This window comes from Pleurodeles waltl, chromosome 10 (assembly GCF_031143425.1).
Source record: "Pleurodeles waltl isolate 20211129_DDA chromosome 10, aPleWal1.hap1.20221129, whole genome shotgun sequence".
Taxonomy (NCBI): Eukaryota; Metazoa; Chordata; class Amphibia; order Caudata; family Salamandridae; genus Pleurodeles; species Pleurodeles waltl.
In genome coordinates this window covers 241,867,717-241,885,616 of record NC_090449.1, presented here as the reverse complement: position 1 = coordinate 241,885,616, position 17,900 = coordinate 241,867,717, and the positions used below count along the sequence as shown (strand labels likewise).

The following is a 17,900-nucleotide window of genomic DNA, read 5'->3' as shown; positions in this document are numbered from 1 at the left end:
AGTGTTCCATGAATTTCCACTGGATAAATTACAATGGCCCAAAAACCACCAACAAAGTTGAGATGTAAGGCCCCAAGATCTTCTGAGGTTTATGTGCGTAAAATCTTCAGCATACACACACGTTTTTGACGATGTAATTGATCCGTGATTTAAAAAGAAAAATAAATAAATTACAAAAAAAAAAAAAAAGGAATCACAGACAGAAATGTCAGGTGAGTGGTGTTTGTGTACTCATAACACACCTGTAATAGTATTTCTGGAGGTCATGTCAGTGCCCCTTTTCATATGAAGAAAGCAACAACTGCAAAACCACTTTATGCACAAGCAAACAAAAGCCATTGTTGCATGTTGTCAATACCACAGCTGCCTTAAACAGATTTTGCTAGGGATGTGGCAGTGTAGAGATGCACTCCTGGTTGAGTGATGTCTTGCTGTGGTTTTGTTTTAACCATTACATTAAACAATGCCCTAACGGGGAGAAACCGACAATTTATTTATACATCATAAAACAACATAGGTGAAAGCAAAAAAGCTATTTATTCATATAAATATATATAGTCATTTATTTACTTATACATAAATAAATATCAATGTAATATATTCATCCTAAATGGACAGCCTATCTGATAAAACAACACACCCAGGGACACAGTGTGAGAAAAAGTGCTCATGATAGTTAGAAAGGAGAATAATACATATTCCAATGAATCAAAGACCTATACAAAAAACATTAAAAACTGTCGGTTGGTTCTTTTTTGTTTGCTGCATTAACTCCATTCCAAATCCTCAGAGAGTCTAAATCCGTGGTACTCAAAGTACGGCCCGCGGGCTGCCAGCGGCCCCACGGACCTACCTTGGCGGCCCGCGGACACGTCAGACAAACGCCATATGATAATGGCCGCCGTACATAAACATAGAAGAGGGCCGCGGGAGCATGCGCAATAGTGGCTTCTTTGCGCATGCTCCCGCGGCCCTCCTCTATGTTTACGTACGGCGGCCACTATCGTATAGCAGGGTGGTTGTGCCCCCTGTAAGCCCCGCCCCGCCCCCCCAATCCCACTGTCACTTCAGTGCAGCCCTCGGCCGCAAACCATACTGCAATTTTGGCCCCCGAGCAAAAGTTTGTGAGTACCCATGGTCTAAATCAATGCACTTCACTTCTTTTACTTGTCTATTTATGAGGAGATCAAGTCCGATTTTAAAATATCATACCTCCACATATACCAAGTCACCCGTCAATGCCAATACATTCTTCATTCATATGTGAGCCTTCGAAAGACTGAGCGTTCACCAAGCCTTGAAGTGAAGAAGTCAGAGGATATATGTATGGGATTCCCATCGTATTAGTCCTGAAGACCCACTGTGGAGCTGGGATTTGGCCCAAGATATAGAGGGGTCGAAACGTCGACTGATATATCATAGTCTGGATTGGTTTCTGCATAAGATCTTTGGATGATTGCAGCAGATGGGCTGTCCGTTTAGGATGAATATATTAAATTGATATTTATGTATAAGTAAATAAATGAATATATATATTTATATGCATAAATAGCTTTTTTGCTTTCACCTATGTTGTTTTATGACATATGAATAATTTGTCTGTTTCTCCCCGTTAGGGCATTGTTGTATGTAATGGTTATCTTCTACCCAGCCTGGTCGGATGTTTGCGTTACCCTCTGCGGTTTATAAGTGGTTTTGTTTTAGTTCCATTGCTTGTCGTTCCTGGTTGATGCTTTCACACTTGGGGCAGGTGATCTCTTATGGTTTATCGCCGTGTGTGACACTTGCTTTACCTTATGGAGGTGTGGTGTACTGGGCCTGCAAGGTTGCTCATTTTATGCTGTCATTCCGTTGTTACTGCTGTGGCATGATAAAGACCCCAAGTTAGTTGATTCCCTTCTTTTTTCCTCTACATTCTCATATGCAACTGTCTTTCACTCAGAATTGGGTGGACAGCATAAGCTACATTCAGTTGTTGGATTTTTATAGTTGGCAGATGGATGGTATTCGCATGGTTGTCACTGTCTTCTTTCCTTTCTGTGGATAGTGGTCTTGTGAACACCATTGGTTCTCACGCTCTCTCTCCAGAACTTCTTCCATTCTGTTCATAGAGCTTTTATTGGCCTTTTCTGCTATTTTGTTGAGGTTACTGTTGTTTTGAATTCTAGGTCAGGACCAGAGGCTCTGATTATGCTTATCTTTCTTTTACTACAGATTTTCAGCAGCCAATCAAATAAAAGTAAAACAAAACTGCAATACCCATGTAACACATAATACCCATTTCACATGCCCCAATCACAGGATATTCCATATAAATACAGCATGCCATCACATTGTGTTCTCTTTCCTTGCTGCTGCACAGCCAGATAAGTACTTTCATAACTTGATACACTGTTGGTTATTTAATTGCCATTACTTATTACTCATTGCAATATTCATTTGCTTAGACGATTTATGAAGCAGTATTGATGTTTTTTTATGTCCACTCAGCAACGCAATTCAGCGCGCTTCACCAAATTTACACTTAGCCCCCTGACGTGCGTTAACATTAGCATGCAGCTTTTTCCAGCCACCGTGCTTTGCCCTCTGTGGAGTGGACACTTCGAGAGCAGTCCTATTTCTATGCCCCTGAATTGGTTTCATTGCACATGTGCAGAGTGTGCGCGCGATGCTTGTGAAGCTTTTTTCAGTGCGATCGCGTTTACTTTTGCAACTCGCTCGTTTTGCTCTGATTTTGGCCATGCATTCCTTGATCCCAAAGACGCCCTGCTTGCAGTGAGAACAGGGTTGTAAAATTGACATAGGCTTTGCCTATAGTGTCTCTAGGCAACTTCCTCCACATCTTACTTGAGGCTCCACATTTTGCATGGCAGACGTTACACTCCCCCTATCTCTCTTGCACATGTTTCAAGTTATCACAAGAGAATGGCTCAGTGGGACTCTTATGGAGCAGATGGGGGATATTTCCCGGACGTTACCAGCAACAAGAAAAAAATTAATTTGGTGGAGGCTTTAGACTGCAGCAATCAGTGAATGACACCCATGTCAGGGCTTTGTGTCCATTTACAGGACAACTGCTTGACAACAGTCGTCATCAAGTTTTGCTGCCCGGGCGCTCTGTGTCTGGAGAGGAATCTACACAGCCGGGTAACAGTCAAACAGCATTGAGTGTCCAGCCAGATGTTTATGGAGGCCTTTGACAAACTATGCCACAGAGAGCCAATGAACGTGACTATAGTACTTACTAACAACTGGATTCATCGCCTCTCACTTCCTCAGCGACCTCCCATGATTCGGATACCTCACTCTGATAATTATGACAAACCAGGACCCAGTTAAAAAAAAAAAAGAAAAAAAAAAAAGGGGGTGACCTCACCTCAACTTCCTAAAGTGCATAAATCTGAGGCCACTGAAATGATTTATCCCAGAGCTTCGAATTGGAACCCTCTTCCTGAGGTGGGAAAATACGTACAATCTCAAATAAGGCTGAGGTTCAACAAGTTCGCGCTCGCCTAAAGGCTGAATGCTCTCGACCAGACCGGGGAGGGAGGGGGCTGGTGCTGGAGGAGGAGGAGAAGGTTGCCGATACACCAGAAGTTAACCCCACCATGGTCGAGTTCATGAAGAAATACGCAAAGGACCCTAAGGAGGGCCTTGATAGAGCTTGACGCAATTGCCAAGATAAGCTACTTGACATGGCCAGTCCTTTAACTAAGACTATAGAATTAGCTTAACATACCAAGGACTCCAATTCCCCAGACGATACTGATACATTGCTTGGTTGGCCACAGCGAGCCACCTGCCTACTTGGAAACACCAACTGCGCTACATCTTCCGAACGGAGCTCAATCCTTATGCAAATCCAACCCAAACGCAATGACTTGGCTACCTCGGAGGCTGGTCCTTCAGCAGAAGGACTCCTGTTTGAGGGTCCATTTGTAAAAGAACTCACCAAATTCTGCTCCACTTATTCCACACTTTTTAAGAGACATTTGTGCCTTATTAAGGTATGCGAGAGAGGCCTTTCTATCAGTACCAGGTGTTATGGAGGGCACAAGTCCAGCCAAGGTTTGTTCCCAGGCTCAACAAGGTTACTACCCCGTGGTTGAGGGGGTTGGTATGGAGAATCCCCTGAATCCACCTCATACTCTGCATGTTCCAGAGGGGGTTGCCCTTGCTTCTGCCGAGGCTACCGCAGAGGACCAGGGGCAATCCAAGACACAGGATATACTAGTAAGAATTATTCCCTTTTCTGGGGTTATCTTCGCGGGGGGAGAAAGAGTGGATATGTTCTCAGACAAGTGGAAACAAATTACCAGCGACCCTTGGTTCTTAAAGACCATTCAAGTTTTCAAACTGAAATTTTACAATACTCCCATACAATTGAATCCACCAAAACAAATGTATTTTTCCCCAAGCAGAAGAGTGTTTTATAGACTCAGAATTCCAATCACTGCTAGACAAAGGAGGTGTGTGCTTTGCCACTCCTCACCTCCAGGGCTTCATCAGCCCCATTTTTCTAGTGGAAAAGAAAGGGGTGGACATCGCCTAGTTCTGATTGTCAAGAAATTCAATCTCTGGGTTTTGTACAGGCATTTCTAAATGAAGAGAACTCATATGCTAAGAGAGATTCTGCCAGAAGGCAACTGGATGGTCCGACTGGACCTCAAAGATGTTTATTTGTCCATTCCCATTTTCCCTAAGCACAGGAGATTTCTACAGTTCAAGTGGCGAGACCAAAGTCTGGAATTAAAAAGCTCTCCTGTTCGGGCTATCTTCAGCGCCTTGGTACTTCGCAAAACTGATGAGACCGGTGGAGTCACTCAGATCCTGCGGAGTTTGGCTGATAATTTATCTAAATGATCTCCTGTTGATGGCACAAGACCTGCAAACTCCCAGGTGTCATCCCTCTTGGACCATTCAGCTTCTTCAGAGCTTGGGATTTCTAAACGATTCCCAGAAATCCCAGTTGTCCTCCTCACAACAGATCGAATTCCCAGATAGATTTGATTTGCACCCACTTGATTACTCCCTCCCAAAAGTTTTGTAATATCAAGAGGGAACTGAGGTCTGCATTATCCAAACAGACTGCATCATTGAGGTCAATCCCCAGGATTGTGGATGTTCTGGCATCGTCCATTAAGGCCATATTTCTGGGGCCCCTCCACTAAGCTCTTCAAAAGTTAAAACTTCAGCACCTAAGGAAGCATCTAGCTTATTTGGAACAGGTTCTCCTGCCAGAGGAAGTCAGGACAGAGATAATGTGGTGGTTGGCACACATGGAGGCCTGGAAGGCAAGCCGATTTCCGGCTCCTTCCCGGAGACAGTGATCTAATCGGATGGCATCAGGTGGACAGGGGAGCGAGATGTGGCTCACTCTCGATGGGGGGCATTGGTCAGAAGCAGAACTAGGGCTCCACATCAATTGCCTGGAACTCCTGGCAGGCTCATTTGCCATCAGGAGCCTTTCTTTCCCCAGAAAACAGACAGCTGCATTCTGCTGTGGATGGACAACATATTGGCAGCTCGCTATGTCAGCAAGCTAGGATGAACGAAATCCAGGCTTCTGGAGGAATTTGCCAGGGATTTTGGGCACTTTTGTCTGAGACGTCATTTATCTATCACAGCAGAATATCTCTCAGGCAAGAGGGATTCAATAGCACATCGGAATGCCTGTTGTGTTCGGGATTCCAGCGACTGGAAGCTGAATCATTCAGTGTTTTGACAACTTCACCGTTTGTGGGGTCCGTGCGAAGTGGACCTCTCTGCTTTATGGCTCATTCACCAGTTGCAGAAATATTTCAGTTGCCGTCCAGACACAGAAGTCCTGGCTATGGATGTGTTTCTCCACGATTGGTCTCAGCTTCGGGGTTACGATTTTCTCCCTTTTCTGATTATCACTAGGGTTTTATCTCAACTCAGGCACCAGAAATCAAAGATCATTTTTCTGACTCCTTTTTGGAGAGTGCAGCCGTGGTCCCTGGTAGCCCTAGCAATATCATGTGCTACTCTGGTTTTCATTCTTCCCGAATCTGCTGCTGAGCCCGGACGGTCGTCCTCAACTGTTAGTCATTTCAGGTCAGCTTCGGTTGATGGCCTGGATGATTTCAGAGAAGAACACCCAAGGCATTGTGCAGCAGACTGCGGACTACCTTAGGCAAGCATGGGCAAGTGGTACCCACAAGCATTATGCCTTAGCTTGGAGGAGATAGAATGGTTGGTGTAACATGCAGGGTTTGGATTCCATGGGGTCAGACCCTTGCATGATAGTCAACTTCTTGTCAGAAGTCACTCTGTCAGGTTTAGCTTATAGGACGGTGAACAATTGTAGATCTGAAATTTTAGCTGGTCATCTTCCGCTGGACAGTAAACCTTTGGGTGAACACCCTTTGATTCCCAAAGTAATGAAGGGTATTAGTTTGTCCAACCCTCTCAAGCCCACATACTTGTCTCTTTGCGATGTTCATATAGTGCTAACATTTTTAGAGCACTGAGCAGCAAATAAGTATCTCTCGCGGAAACAAACATCTGTATGAGTACTGGGTGTCCGTGCTCAGGATTAATCAGGCAGAGTTTATTCACCAGAAGGTGTGATGATCACTACTACTAGACGCACTAAGTGTAACTGCAGGTAAGTAACATTTCCAGAGAATCCTCAATTGTGTGTTGTTCAATGTTTGAAGGTCTATGAAGCAGTTACTTGTGAACGGAGATAGGAGTCTTGAGGCCAACTACTTATTGCCCTACAGAAACCCTTTTGACCAGTATCAACAGCTACCTTAGCCAGATGGATGAGATGGTTAATAGCTGAAGCTGCTATTGATACCTCAGTTTTTGAAGCGCATTCAGCCAGAGGAGCCAAGGCATCAAAGTCATACGCTTTAGGGTCTCGTCTGGAGGCTATCACAAAGGCGGCAGATTGGTCATCTGAGTCTACATTTTGCATATTTTATTATAAACTGTTAGAAATGGGGTCTTTGGTTGGCAGTCAGGTTACCCCCCTATCCAAGCAAGGAACCTCACTCTAGTCAGGGTAGGACAAACAATCCAAATTATCCTGTGCCCACCCTCTGGTAGCTTGGCACTGAGCAGTCAGGCTTAACTTTGATTTATTGCACAAATACTTTACACATTGCCTTCTAACAATAACACAATACAGCACCACAAAAATACACCACACAGTGTTTAGAAAAATATATAATATTTATCTGGGTATTTACAGGTCAAAACGATAAAAGATGCAATAAGAAATTGTAGAGATCACTGGAAAGTGATATAAAGTGTCTTAAGTCTTTGTTTGCTTTTTAAAGACTCTTTCAAGCACAAAGTACCTGGTTTGGAGTGAAAAATCTCTGCAAAGGTGGAGATGCGTGGAAAATGGTGTGAGTCAGTCTCGCCCCTTCACACACGGACTTGCGTCGTTATTTTTCACGCAGGGAAGATGTTGCGTCGATTTCTGGCGCGCGGACAGGTCTCTGTGGGTCGCGGGGTTTTCAGACGCCCCAGTGTCTGAGCGTGGAATCCTGGGCTTGTTGTCCGGCTGCGTGTTGTTCCGGTGGGCTGTGCGTGGAATTTTCTTCCTCACAGCAGGAGCTGCGTCGATTTCCCCTCTGGAAGTCGGGCGGCGTTGTCCAGGCGTCGAAGTTCCGGTTGCACCGCAGGCGCCGTGTTGATCTTTTCCTTGCGAAGTCAAGCGGCGGTGTCCCGGGTCTGCGTGCGGTGAATTTTCCACAGCGGAGCAAGCTGTGCGTCGAATTTTTCACCGCACAGGGAGTCCAGTTGAAAGAAAGAAGTCTTATAGGTCCTGAGACTTCAGGGAACAGGAGGCAAGCTCTATCCCAGCCCTTGGAGAGCACTCCTGCAGCAAGGCAAGAGTCCAGCAAGGCAGCAGGGCAACAGCAAGGCAGCAGTCCTTTGTAGAAAGCAGTCAGGTGAGTCATTTGGGCAGCCAGGCAGTTCTTCTTGGCAGGATGCAGGTTCTAGTTACACGTTTTCTTCTTCAGGAAGTGTGAGGTGGTAAGGCAGAGGCCCTGTTTTATACCCAAATGTGCCTTTGAGGTGGGGGAGACTTCACAAAGTGGCTTAGGAGTGCACCAGGTCCCCTTTCAGTTCAATCCTGTCTGCCAGAGTCCCAGTAGGGGGTGTGGCAGTCCTTTGTGTGAGAGCAGGCCCTCCACCCTCCCAGCCCAGGAAGACCCATTCAAAAAGCAGATGTATGCAAGGGAGGTTGAGTACCCTGTGTTTGGGGTGTGTGAGTGAATGCACAAGGAGCTGTCAACTAAACCCAGCCAGACGTGGATTGTAAGGCACAGAAAGATTTAAGTGCAAAGAAATGCTCACTTTCTAAAAGTGGCATTTCTAAATTAGTAATACTAAATCCAACTTCACCAGTCAGCAGGATTTTGTATTACCATTCTGGCCATATTAAATATGACCCTTCCTACTCCTTTCAGATCAGCAGCTACCACTTCACTAATGTATGAGGGCAGCCCCAATGTTAGCCTATGAAGGGAGCAGGCCTCACAGTAGGGTAAAAACGAATTTAGGAGTTTTTACACTACCAGGACATGTAAACTACACAGGTACAAGTCCTGCCTTTCACCCACACACTGCACCCTGCTCTAGGGGTTACCTAGGGCACACAACAGAGGTGACATATGTAGAGAAAGGGGAGGTTTAGGCTCAGCAGGTACTTTTAAATGCCAAGTCAAGGTGACAGTGAAACTGCACACCCAGGCCTTGCAATGGCAGGCCTGAGACAAGGTAAAGGGGCTACTTAAGTGGGTGGCACAACCAGTGCTGCAGGCCCACTAGTAGCATTTAATCTACAGGCCCTAGGCACATATAGTGCACATTACTAGGGACTTATAAGTAAATTAAGTAGTCCAATTGGGTATGATCCAAGGTTACCATCTTTAAAGGGAGAGAGCATATGCACTTTAGCACTGGTTAGCCGTGGTAAAGTGCGCAGAGTCTAAAAACCAGCAAAAACAGTGTCCAAAAAGTGGAGGGAGGCAGGCAAAAAGTTAGGGGTGACCACCCCAAGGCTGTCAGGTCTAACATAAACCTATTGATGTAGCGTCTGCGGAGGTATAATTCATGCCCTAGGCAACTATAATTTGTGCCTTCACCGTGCACAACCAATTACTCCACATATTACATCATTGATGACACCTTCTATGGCATCACTGATTATCACTCCAACATTTGCAATAAAATTCAGAACCCAAATATAACTTCCCTGTAACCTTTGTTTTTTTCCAGTGAAAAAATATATTATATACATATACAAAATATAAATGCAAATACACACAACTACCTACTAGCGACTGCCAGTAGGTTAGAAAAAAAATATATACACACACCTATCTATAGAGAGAGAGAGAGAGATAACGAGCGATCATTTTTTTTTTACTTGCCTTTATCTTTGTCGCTGTTTGAGGAAGCTTCACGAAATTTTCAACAAAAAAATGTAATAAAAAATTGTGCCTTGATTTTTATTACGCATGGGAAATTTCTGGGCAAAAAGAAAAAAAGACAAGGGGGTGGTGAGGGGTGCACAATCCTGGGGACCACCACCTCCCCAAGGCTAGATTACATTGAGGAGGAGGAAGGGGGGGGGGGGGGGGGCGGGTGGCGAGGGTGTTGGGGCACGACATGCCACCCCTCCCCTGCACCACGACCTACGAGCCCAGCAAAACCAGACTAGCAAGATGTTTGGTACAAATGTTATCGTTAAGTTTAGATGCAGAACAGTGTCACTTCTGGCCTAATGGTCACGGTCTTGTACGGTCACTCAGTAGGCGGAAGGTTCAAATCCTAGCATCACTTTGCAGTGTGGGTTTATTTTCTAGTGTTTTGACTGTTAAACATTCCTAGTGATGGAACATTGAAGTCTTTTTACCCTCAAAATCTGCGGGTTGAATGTCAATGCTAAGGCTGGACACTGCAGAGTAAGAGGAGTCACCTCTGGCCTAGTGGTTAAGGTGTCAGACATGCACACTAAAGGTTAACGGTTCTATTCTAGGTGAGTCTGTGGTGATTTCCTACGTTAGTTTCTTTTCAACTATAAATATTTAAGTTACATACTGAAAGGTGATCTCACTCTTTAATCCTCCTCTCCCCAACCTCCTTCTCTCCCCCCCGCCCCTTTCTCTCTCCCTCAGGGCTGGGTGGGTATAGGGACCGGCCACAGGCCAGGCCCTGCAGCCAACCCCACTGCACACGGGCAAAGGCCATGTGTGGCGCAAGGTTGGGTGGTTATAGCAGGTTGACCTATAACTCACACCCTCGCAATGCACTGCTAATTAACCCACAAATTATGGTACTCATGACACCTTTGATAACATCATTGATAATATCAAAGTAATATTTGCAGTAAAATTTCTGATGAAAAAACTGCATGGCGGGGGCACGAGTTACTTTAGGGCACAAGTTATAGTTACTCGAGATAACTACCTATAACAGGTGAATTTCTATGGTTTTGTATGTTTAAAATGTGAGCCTAACTATAATATCCCTGTAACCTTTGGTTTTTAAGTAAGATTTATATTTACATATATCTGCACGGAAGCTAGAAGCAGGTGGAGGTAGGAGTACGCTATATAGGTAATATTTTATGCATTCTATACCGATGTCACTGAGCCTTGAAACAGACGCATTTCAACTGCAACAGAAATTTACATTAAGATAGTAGTGGTGTCACTGTTGACATCTGCCTCTAATCTGATACAACACCTCTGTTGAGATGAAACATCCCGCTTGATAGTGACAAGTATTCACAGCTTTCATTTACGAGATGTAGTTTGTTTCGTTTTCTTTTAGGTTTTGCTTCCTTCAAATTTGTAATGGTATTCTCCGGAGACAAAAGAGTTGGCAAACACATCAGAGTCCAGTAGGGACCAGCTAAGAACCCCTTGCTTACAGAATTGCCAGTTTGCTCTACATCCAAACTCAGACCGAGCAAATCTCTATCAACATCTGCAGCCAAACTTCCCTAAAATTGTCAAACAGCAAGAAGGGAGATGTTCTTTGCCGAATTCTGGAATTCCAGAAGGAAAAGGGAGCAGAATGCTATGAACTCACAAAAAACACCTCCTATGTACACCATGAAATATAGAAAGGAGTGTACCAACTAGAAACGGCAACTGGAGAATGGCCCATGAGAGCAACAAACCAGAGATCGCAGTACAAAAACTTGAAAAAAGATCAATATATTTTTTACCAGTTAGATAGTGCAGAAAACTTATCCAGGGGTCAAAAGCTAACAACCTTGAGAAATACCAGAGGATATTCAGATTTCGGACTCAACTGGACAGGGAGTCTTCACGACCAAATCAAATACATAACAACCAAACTCTACTCAGGTATTTTTTGTTTTAAAGTTCAAAGAAAACATCCTGAGGATGTGTTGGAATGCAGAACCTGAAGGGAAAGGAGGTCCCAATGAAACGGTTTCAGGATGTCTAAGTGTCTATTCTTATCAAGAAGAAATCCCTTGTAATCATCACTGACTTATTAAAACTCCAAGCAGATTCAGTGTACGTGGGGATACCCTTTCCAATGTCTCTTCCCTTTGAACAGAAAACAACAATCTGTGTTCTTGTAGAGAAGAGGTAATCAAATTGCAGGACCTTGAGTCAGACTCTCAAAAGGAGGACTACTCATTCAAAGTGATGCAGTCAAAGCATCTGTGGATGGCTAGAAAAAGGGGGAATAACAAACACAACATTCTGGACACCAAACATGACTTGGAGACTTGTGTTTCTTTAGGGAGACCTCTTGAATGTGTTTGTACAACTTCAAAGGTGTAGAGGAAGGATACTTTTGGGGTGGAAGGTATGCCTAATGCAACATACCTAAAGACAGACTGCTAAAAAGTAGAATCCAGGAGGGCCTGTAGAATTATTTAGCCAAGAATGGGACAGAGGGGAAGTCCTACGCGATCGTGGGAAGCTGCAAAGACAGGCTGAGGAGAGGTTGGTCACATTTCTACATCTGGCATCTCACAAGAGGAGGCGGGATGACGTGAAGGCAGAGGTTCCAGACTAGAAAAGGAACATAAAAATATTTCCTTGAGACAAGTGTATCAAGATCTCTAAAAAGCAAGGGGAAAATTGTAGGCTCTCTTTACAAACGATTGCCCTTAAATTATTGGACAAAAAAACATAAGTATTACAAAAAGGGCAACAAGACGGACAGTATCAAATCAAGTTAGATAAAACTCTGAATTTCGCAACATTGATTCATGATGCGGTTGGTACAGTCCACACCTCTGAAAAAGGTGTAAAGGATATTTTCCAAACGTTTTATTCCAATCTTTACCAGGGAACAGGTCTTCTAGACATATCTGGCCAACTTGCACTTTCCCACAATCCTGCAGGCAATGCTTCAGGGCCTTGATGATACCATCCCATCCCAAAACCCTCTCAAACAAAACAGCCTCAAGAATAAATGAATTCCCAACCCTTTGTATGAGGCTTTCTGTGAAATATTGACTCCCCAAATGGCCAAACTTTAAGGTATAAGGATTCAGGAATTACTTACCATTGCCTATTAATATAGAACACAAACAACCTTGATTTCCTACTGGGCCTGACAAACTGGATATATAGGTAGACTGGTGGTAGCCCTCCCACACTAGGTGCCGTATTTAATAATAGTACCCAGAAAACTAGGCAACATAGTGCTTTAGACTTACAATAGGGCCAGAGTGATTTATATAGATTGACCCAATTGACTCATTGGGCAAGGAAGGATAAGAAGAAGCTGGGGGCATGTAGGACATCACAATTATGAAAGACTTAGTTCCTGGGAAGAGTCACATCACATATTATATCCTGCCTGCACCAAATACTGTAGGTGGGACAATCATATCGGTCACGTATCTAAAAGAAATGGCAGAATGAACTTCAACTACAGGTTCCTGAGTGTTTCAAGATTCTCCATCAATATGTAATATAAAGAGAATGCTTATGAAATAATACAGAGATGGTACCTCACACCAATGAGATTGAAAGTGATGCTAGGCAGTTGAGATGCTTGCGGAAGGGGATGAAAAGACAAGATCATATGTTCACACAAGGTGGGCTCTGGAAGGGGGCGTGGCCAACATGGCGACCGGAGCGGAAGTGTAAAAGGAGCTCCGCTCACGGCCCACCACTAAACGACGAATTAATATGTCCCTGAGATCGTCGACAGCTTACAAAAGGCTGCGTGGGGGTAGAGTGGGTTTGTAGCAGCGATTATCGCTGCAAAAACTGACTGAAAAGAAACGGTGGAGGAGCGAGGAAGAACGCCGCCTGCGCCCGGCCTGACACGGCCCCGGAGGCGGAGCTGGACTCTGGGGAGCAGTGCTGAATCGCGATCGGAGCGGCGAGCGGAACCGGAGATTCCCACTCGGGGACGGAAGCGAGTCTCACCCCCGGAGCGGACTAAAAAGGAACAGCGGCAGCCCTCCTGAACGGACGAGAGGCGCGCGCGCCGTGGTATGAGCTGGGCCCTGGCGCGACGAAGACCCGTGGGCGAGATGGGCTCGAGTGCGGAGCGCCCAATATCGGAAGGTGGCCCTGCATGAGGACCCGAACGGACGCTAAGAAACTTTGCTTTCCCCCGGTCGGGGTGACAGTGCGGGCGGCATCGGACCCCCGGGGGCCTGCGCCGCTTTCAACAGGAGGTGGAACGGAAACCCACACCAGTTGGGCACTCCACTGCTCAATCAATACACTTACTTCGCCACCATGTATTTCGTAGTAGTGATCAACATATAACAACTCAACGGACCACCTAAGGTAAGCAGTGAAATACAAGTAGATACTACTGTGAAAATGCCCAGGAGCCTCATACACAATGTGGATAGTTCTCTCAATATTTGAAAAGTGTGGTAACTGAGCCCAGGCATCCATAATTTCCAGGGTCAAAGTGCCACAGAAGTAGATTCATTCATGGGCTGCTCGAAGGGCCCTTTATTATTCCTTAGTGAAAGTTAAGAATGTCTGGCCAAACAACACAGAGTGATCACAGTGACTCCTATTTTCATCTGTGCTTCAAGGGAAGAGCTCTTCAATCATCATTATGAAAGTTACGTCAAAGGAGTTGATAGCACCCACGCGGATGGATAGAGATGTAACTGAGAGATGGTGAAAGCAATCATAGAAAGCCTCTCATCATGTCATTATGAGCACAGTTTCGAATCTTGGTTCTTTCACCTACTAAATGGTATAGGGTGTATTAGTCTAAAGATACTTAGTTCAATTGATTCAAACCAAGTGTACAATACCCAAAATGTATTTGGTAGTCTCACAAAAGCCTAAGACTGGAAAGAATGTAGTGAAAAAGTGAGATGGCCACCCTAACAGTGGGGCACCTTAAGGATGATTGTATGCTCCTGTTCAAGCTTGCAAAGCATATATTGATTCCTTCCTACAGCTAATGCCCTGTCCCATTCAACACTGCTCCATGGATACCAGCTGTAGTCTTCGCACTCAGAACTGCAGAGATTAGCGGGTGTGTGAGGCTAAGTGGGTTAAAGTGCTTACATTGTGTACAGGATGCATGCTGTGTATAGGGTGGTGGGATGTTAAATGGTGTTGGGGGAAAAGTCTATGCAATGGAACCTATAGGGCTTGTAAGGAGGAGATGGAGTAGGGGTGGTAAACTGGGGTGCTGGGTATGTAGGGTGGGAAGAACTGCTGGTAGGGAGGAGGAGGAGGTACAAGGAGAGAGAGAGAGGCGCGAAGGGATGAGTGTGGGTGAGGATATCATATCAAACAGAAATAAAGGGAAAGAGGAAAAGAAAACGGGTATTCAGTGGCATACTACCCGAGTAGCCTGTGCTATCTGCCACAAACTGTGGCACTTAAGCAACCTCCTAAGACCACCCCTACAAGATGAAGGATCAGCATCTTGAGCCCCTTCCTACTCGTAAGCAGGGGGTAGGAGCACATAAATCACAAATATGCATAGTCAAAAGTACAAAAGCAACTAAAATCTGAAAACACATGTGAAGGTCATACGCAAAAGAGGACATCCAATATAAACTGTCAGCCAAAACCCATATGACCTATCAAAATATTAAGTATTAAGTATTAAAAGTAACTGCATAACCACAATGTACAAGGTAGACTCTTCCACACCTTCAGACTAATGTTTCGTCAAAAGCAATGAGGAGCGTCAAACATCAATCAGATTAGACTTACTTCCAGTGAATGCTATCCAGCGAGCATATTTAGTTGCCTCTCTTCGCCAGTGGGAAGCCACTAGCAATCCACATGTAACAGTCAATGAAATAATACCAAGAATAATGAAAAACAGTGTTGTGACCCATTCTGGGGGAAGCCGGGGTGGTATACAAGTCCGGTCACGTCCATGAATAGTTTGACACTGTCGTACAAGGCCAACCGTTAGTGCACCTGCAAAAATGTAATATAAAATAATTAGTACAATTATAATCAAGTCAAAGTAGATTATTCACAAGACCCAGAGTTATTTCATAAAACCAACTGACTGAATAGAATTTCTACTTCTTGCCCACCAACCTATAACTTTGTTAAACTGCTGATTGTTCGCATTCAATCATTTTAGACTTCCATACCCCATCTCCAATTACTGGCAGTGGCGATGTGATACTGTGAAAAGAGAAATGGCAAAATAGGTCACTATCTTGCTAAAGAAAACGACTGCACAGAGGATAATAGCATGTGCGACTGGTACTTTCCATTTAACGTTATAGGTCTTCAGCCAACGCAAAACTCAGTTAACTAGAATCACCAAAGGGAGAAAAAAAAACCTTCAAGAAGTCATAGCAAGTCCTAACTAGTCCCCATCCCATAAGTATCTAAAAATCAAGTAGGACAGAGAAATGTGGTGAGGGCTGCAGGTGGCTGCTTCCAATTCCAGCAGGGCCAACTGTGCCACCTTTAGATAAACTGAGTGCAACTGGGTCTGACCATAACTCCAAATCCCAGATAGCTGAGTTAGAGAGGGGGTCATGTGATATCCAACAGTGATGGACACACCTACCCAAGAGCGGAGGTATGCTACTATTTATTAAAGTTATTAGCTATAAAGAGAAGATGCAGGCTCCTTGCCAGTCCCTCAGCAATGGTACAACATTTTCATGATACACCGACACCTAAGATCCCCTAGGAGTAATATTCTATTCTACAGGTGTTGAAGTCATTTAAAAAATAAAAAAAAATAAAAAAAAAGCACATGCCCGAGCTCATTACAGGCATTTATTTACACCGGTATTGATATTTAGATACCACAAACGTAACTGGGGAGCAACAAGCTCTGTACAGCATTGGGGGTGCAGGGGGTTGGAAAAGACTGGAGACAACAGAAGATTATTTACATCAAGCAGTGATTTACAACTTTTGAATTACACAATTGCATTTCATATTTCACAACTGGATTGTATTTTCTGACCCAATTCCTGTGCGTCACTCCAAATTAGTCAATTTTCAGGCAACAGCATTCGACCAAGTTTTCCAAGTCGCCAGTGAGCTTAGCCAACAGACCACATCTTCCTCATGTTATCCTTAGGACCATGTGTACAGTTACTTTTCATGTAAAGTGACTAACAGAGAAAGAAAAGAAATATGCACGGAATTCTTAAATTAGTAGGCTGCACTATATTGCCGTGGGGAATTTGTCCTTTGCAATTAACTTTAGAAATAATAAATGTGGGAATGCGTTCAATACACTTGTAAATGCAAAAGATTTTAAGCAGGCACAGAGCTCAAAGCTGATAAAATCTCTTTGCAACAGATAACGGCGCTGTATTCCGTATAAAATACGGAAGTGACGACAGCAGAATATTATTGAGGCAGTCGATAGCTGCCCTGACGTTAGGGAAATGTTGCTGTAATTAGAAAAGCTGTCTTGTTTTTCGAAAACCACCAGTGGACAAGTAAAAGCACAGTATGGGGCACTTTAATCAACTGCTCATACAGATCTCGTTAAAACAGCAGAGTATAGTTCTTCATCGAAAGATGGTTTTCTAGGATCTCATAAAAAGCTGTAGAAATGCAGAGCTTGAACAAAAGCAGTTTATTTGCAAAAATGAAAACTACCGGAAGCAAAAGCTCTCAGAGAAAAAACAATCTGTAAAAAAAAAAAGTCACACTCTCACAGTGTCTTTTTTCAATAACTAAACCTTATGGTTATATAATGTATTTGGGAAGTGAAAATATCTACCAACAACATAGCACACTTCACAAGAGCTATTCCAGTACTGAATTACCAATTTAGGTCAAGATCCTTTATATCAGATAATAATAATTAAGGAATATTGCCTGAATGACTTGGAAGCTAACTTTTACAGCCACACGAGGAAAAAAGGCGACGTTCTCGGTGACCAGCTGAAAAATGGAACATAATTCCACATAAGCTTCTTTAAATCTCAAATTATGAAACATCTGTATTATGCAAAGTTTAAGAAGGGAAAAAGAGCGGATCAGGGTGTTTGTCGAAGCATTTCTTTGCACGTTCATCAGAAGATATGACAGGTCTATCAAAAATGTAATTTATGAAGTTTAAACTGGAAGAATAAAACAAAAAGGCTTGATAAAATACTTCTAGTCAAAATTTTTGAATGAATATTAGCTCGAAATCGACAGAAATGCGCAAGCCTATCAGCGCCAACCTCTGTCAAGTACAATACTACTCAGTATACTACTCATGTCTCTGCACAAAGGGAATTTGTGTTCCCAAAGTTTGCTGCGCCTTTGTGTGCGAGGAGTGGCGTCTTCCCAAGGTGTTGAAAGCCTATGAGCTGTGAAATGCCAGAAAACTTTGCCTTTCTGCGAGTAAGTCTATACTATAATAAGCAAAGTGTGCAGATGCTTCTAATATTTATGTAGGTGTCAAAATAAAGGGCAGGTGCTGGAAACAAGACA

The 17,900-nt window shown here is 43.8% G+C and overlaps 1 protein-coding gene across 1 annotated transcript in view; it reads right to left on the bottom strand.

Annotated features, from left to right (window-relative positions):
- MOSMO (modulator of smoothened) overlaps window positions 1-17,900 on the bottom strand; it is a 114,426-nt gene that overhangs the window by 13,429 nt on the left and 83,097 nt on the right. The window contains exon 2 of the mRNA XM_069210292.1: window positions 15,198-15,410. Within this exon, the coding sequence (XP_069066393.1) occupies window positions 15,198-15,410 (213 nt within the window). The remainder of the gene's footprint in view (window positions 1-15,197; window positions 15,411-17,900) is intronic.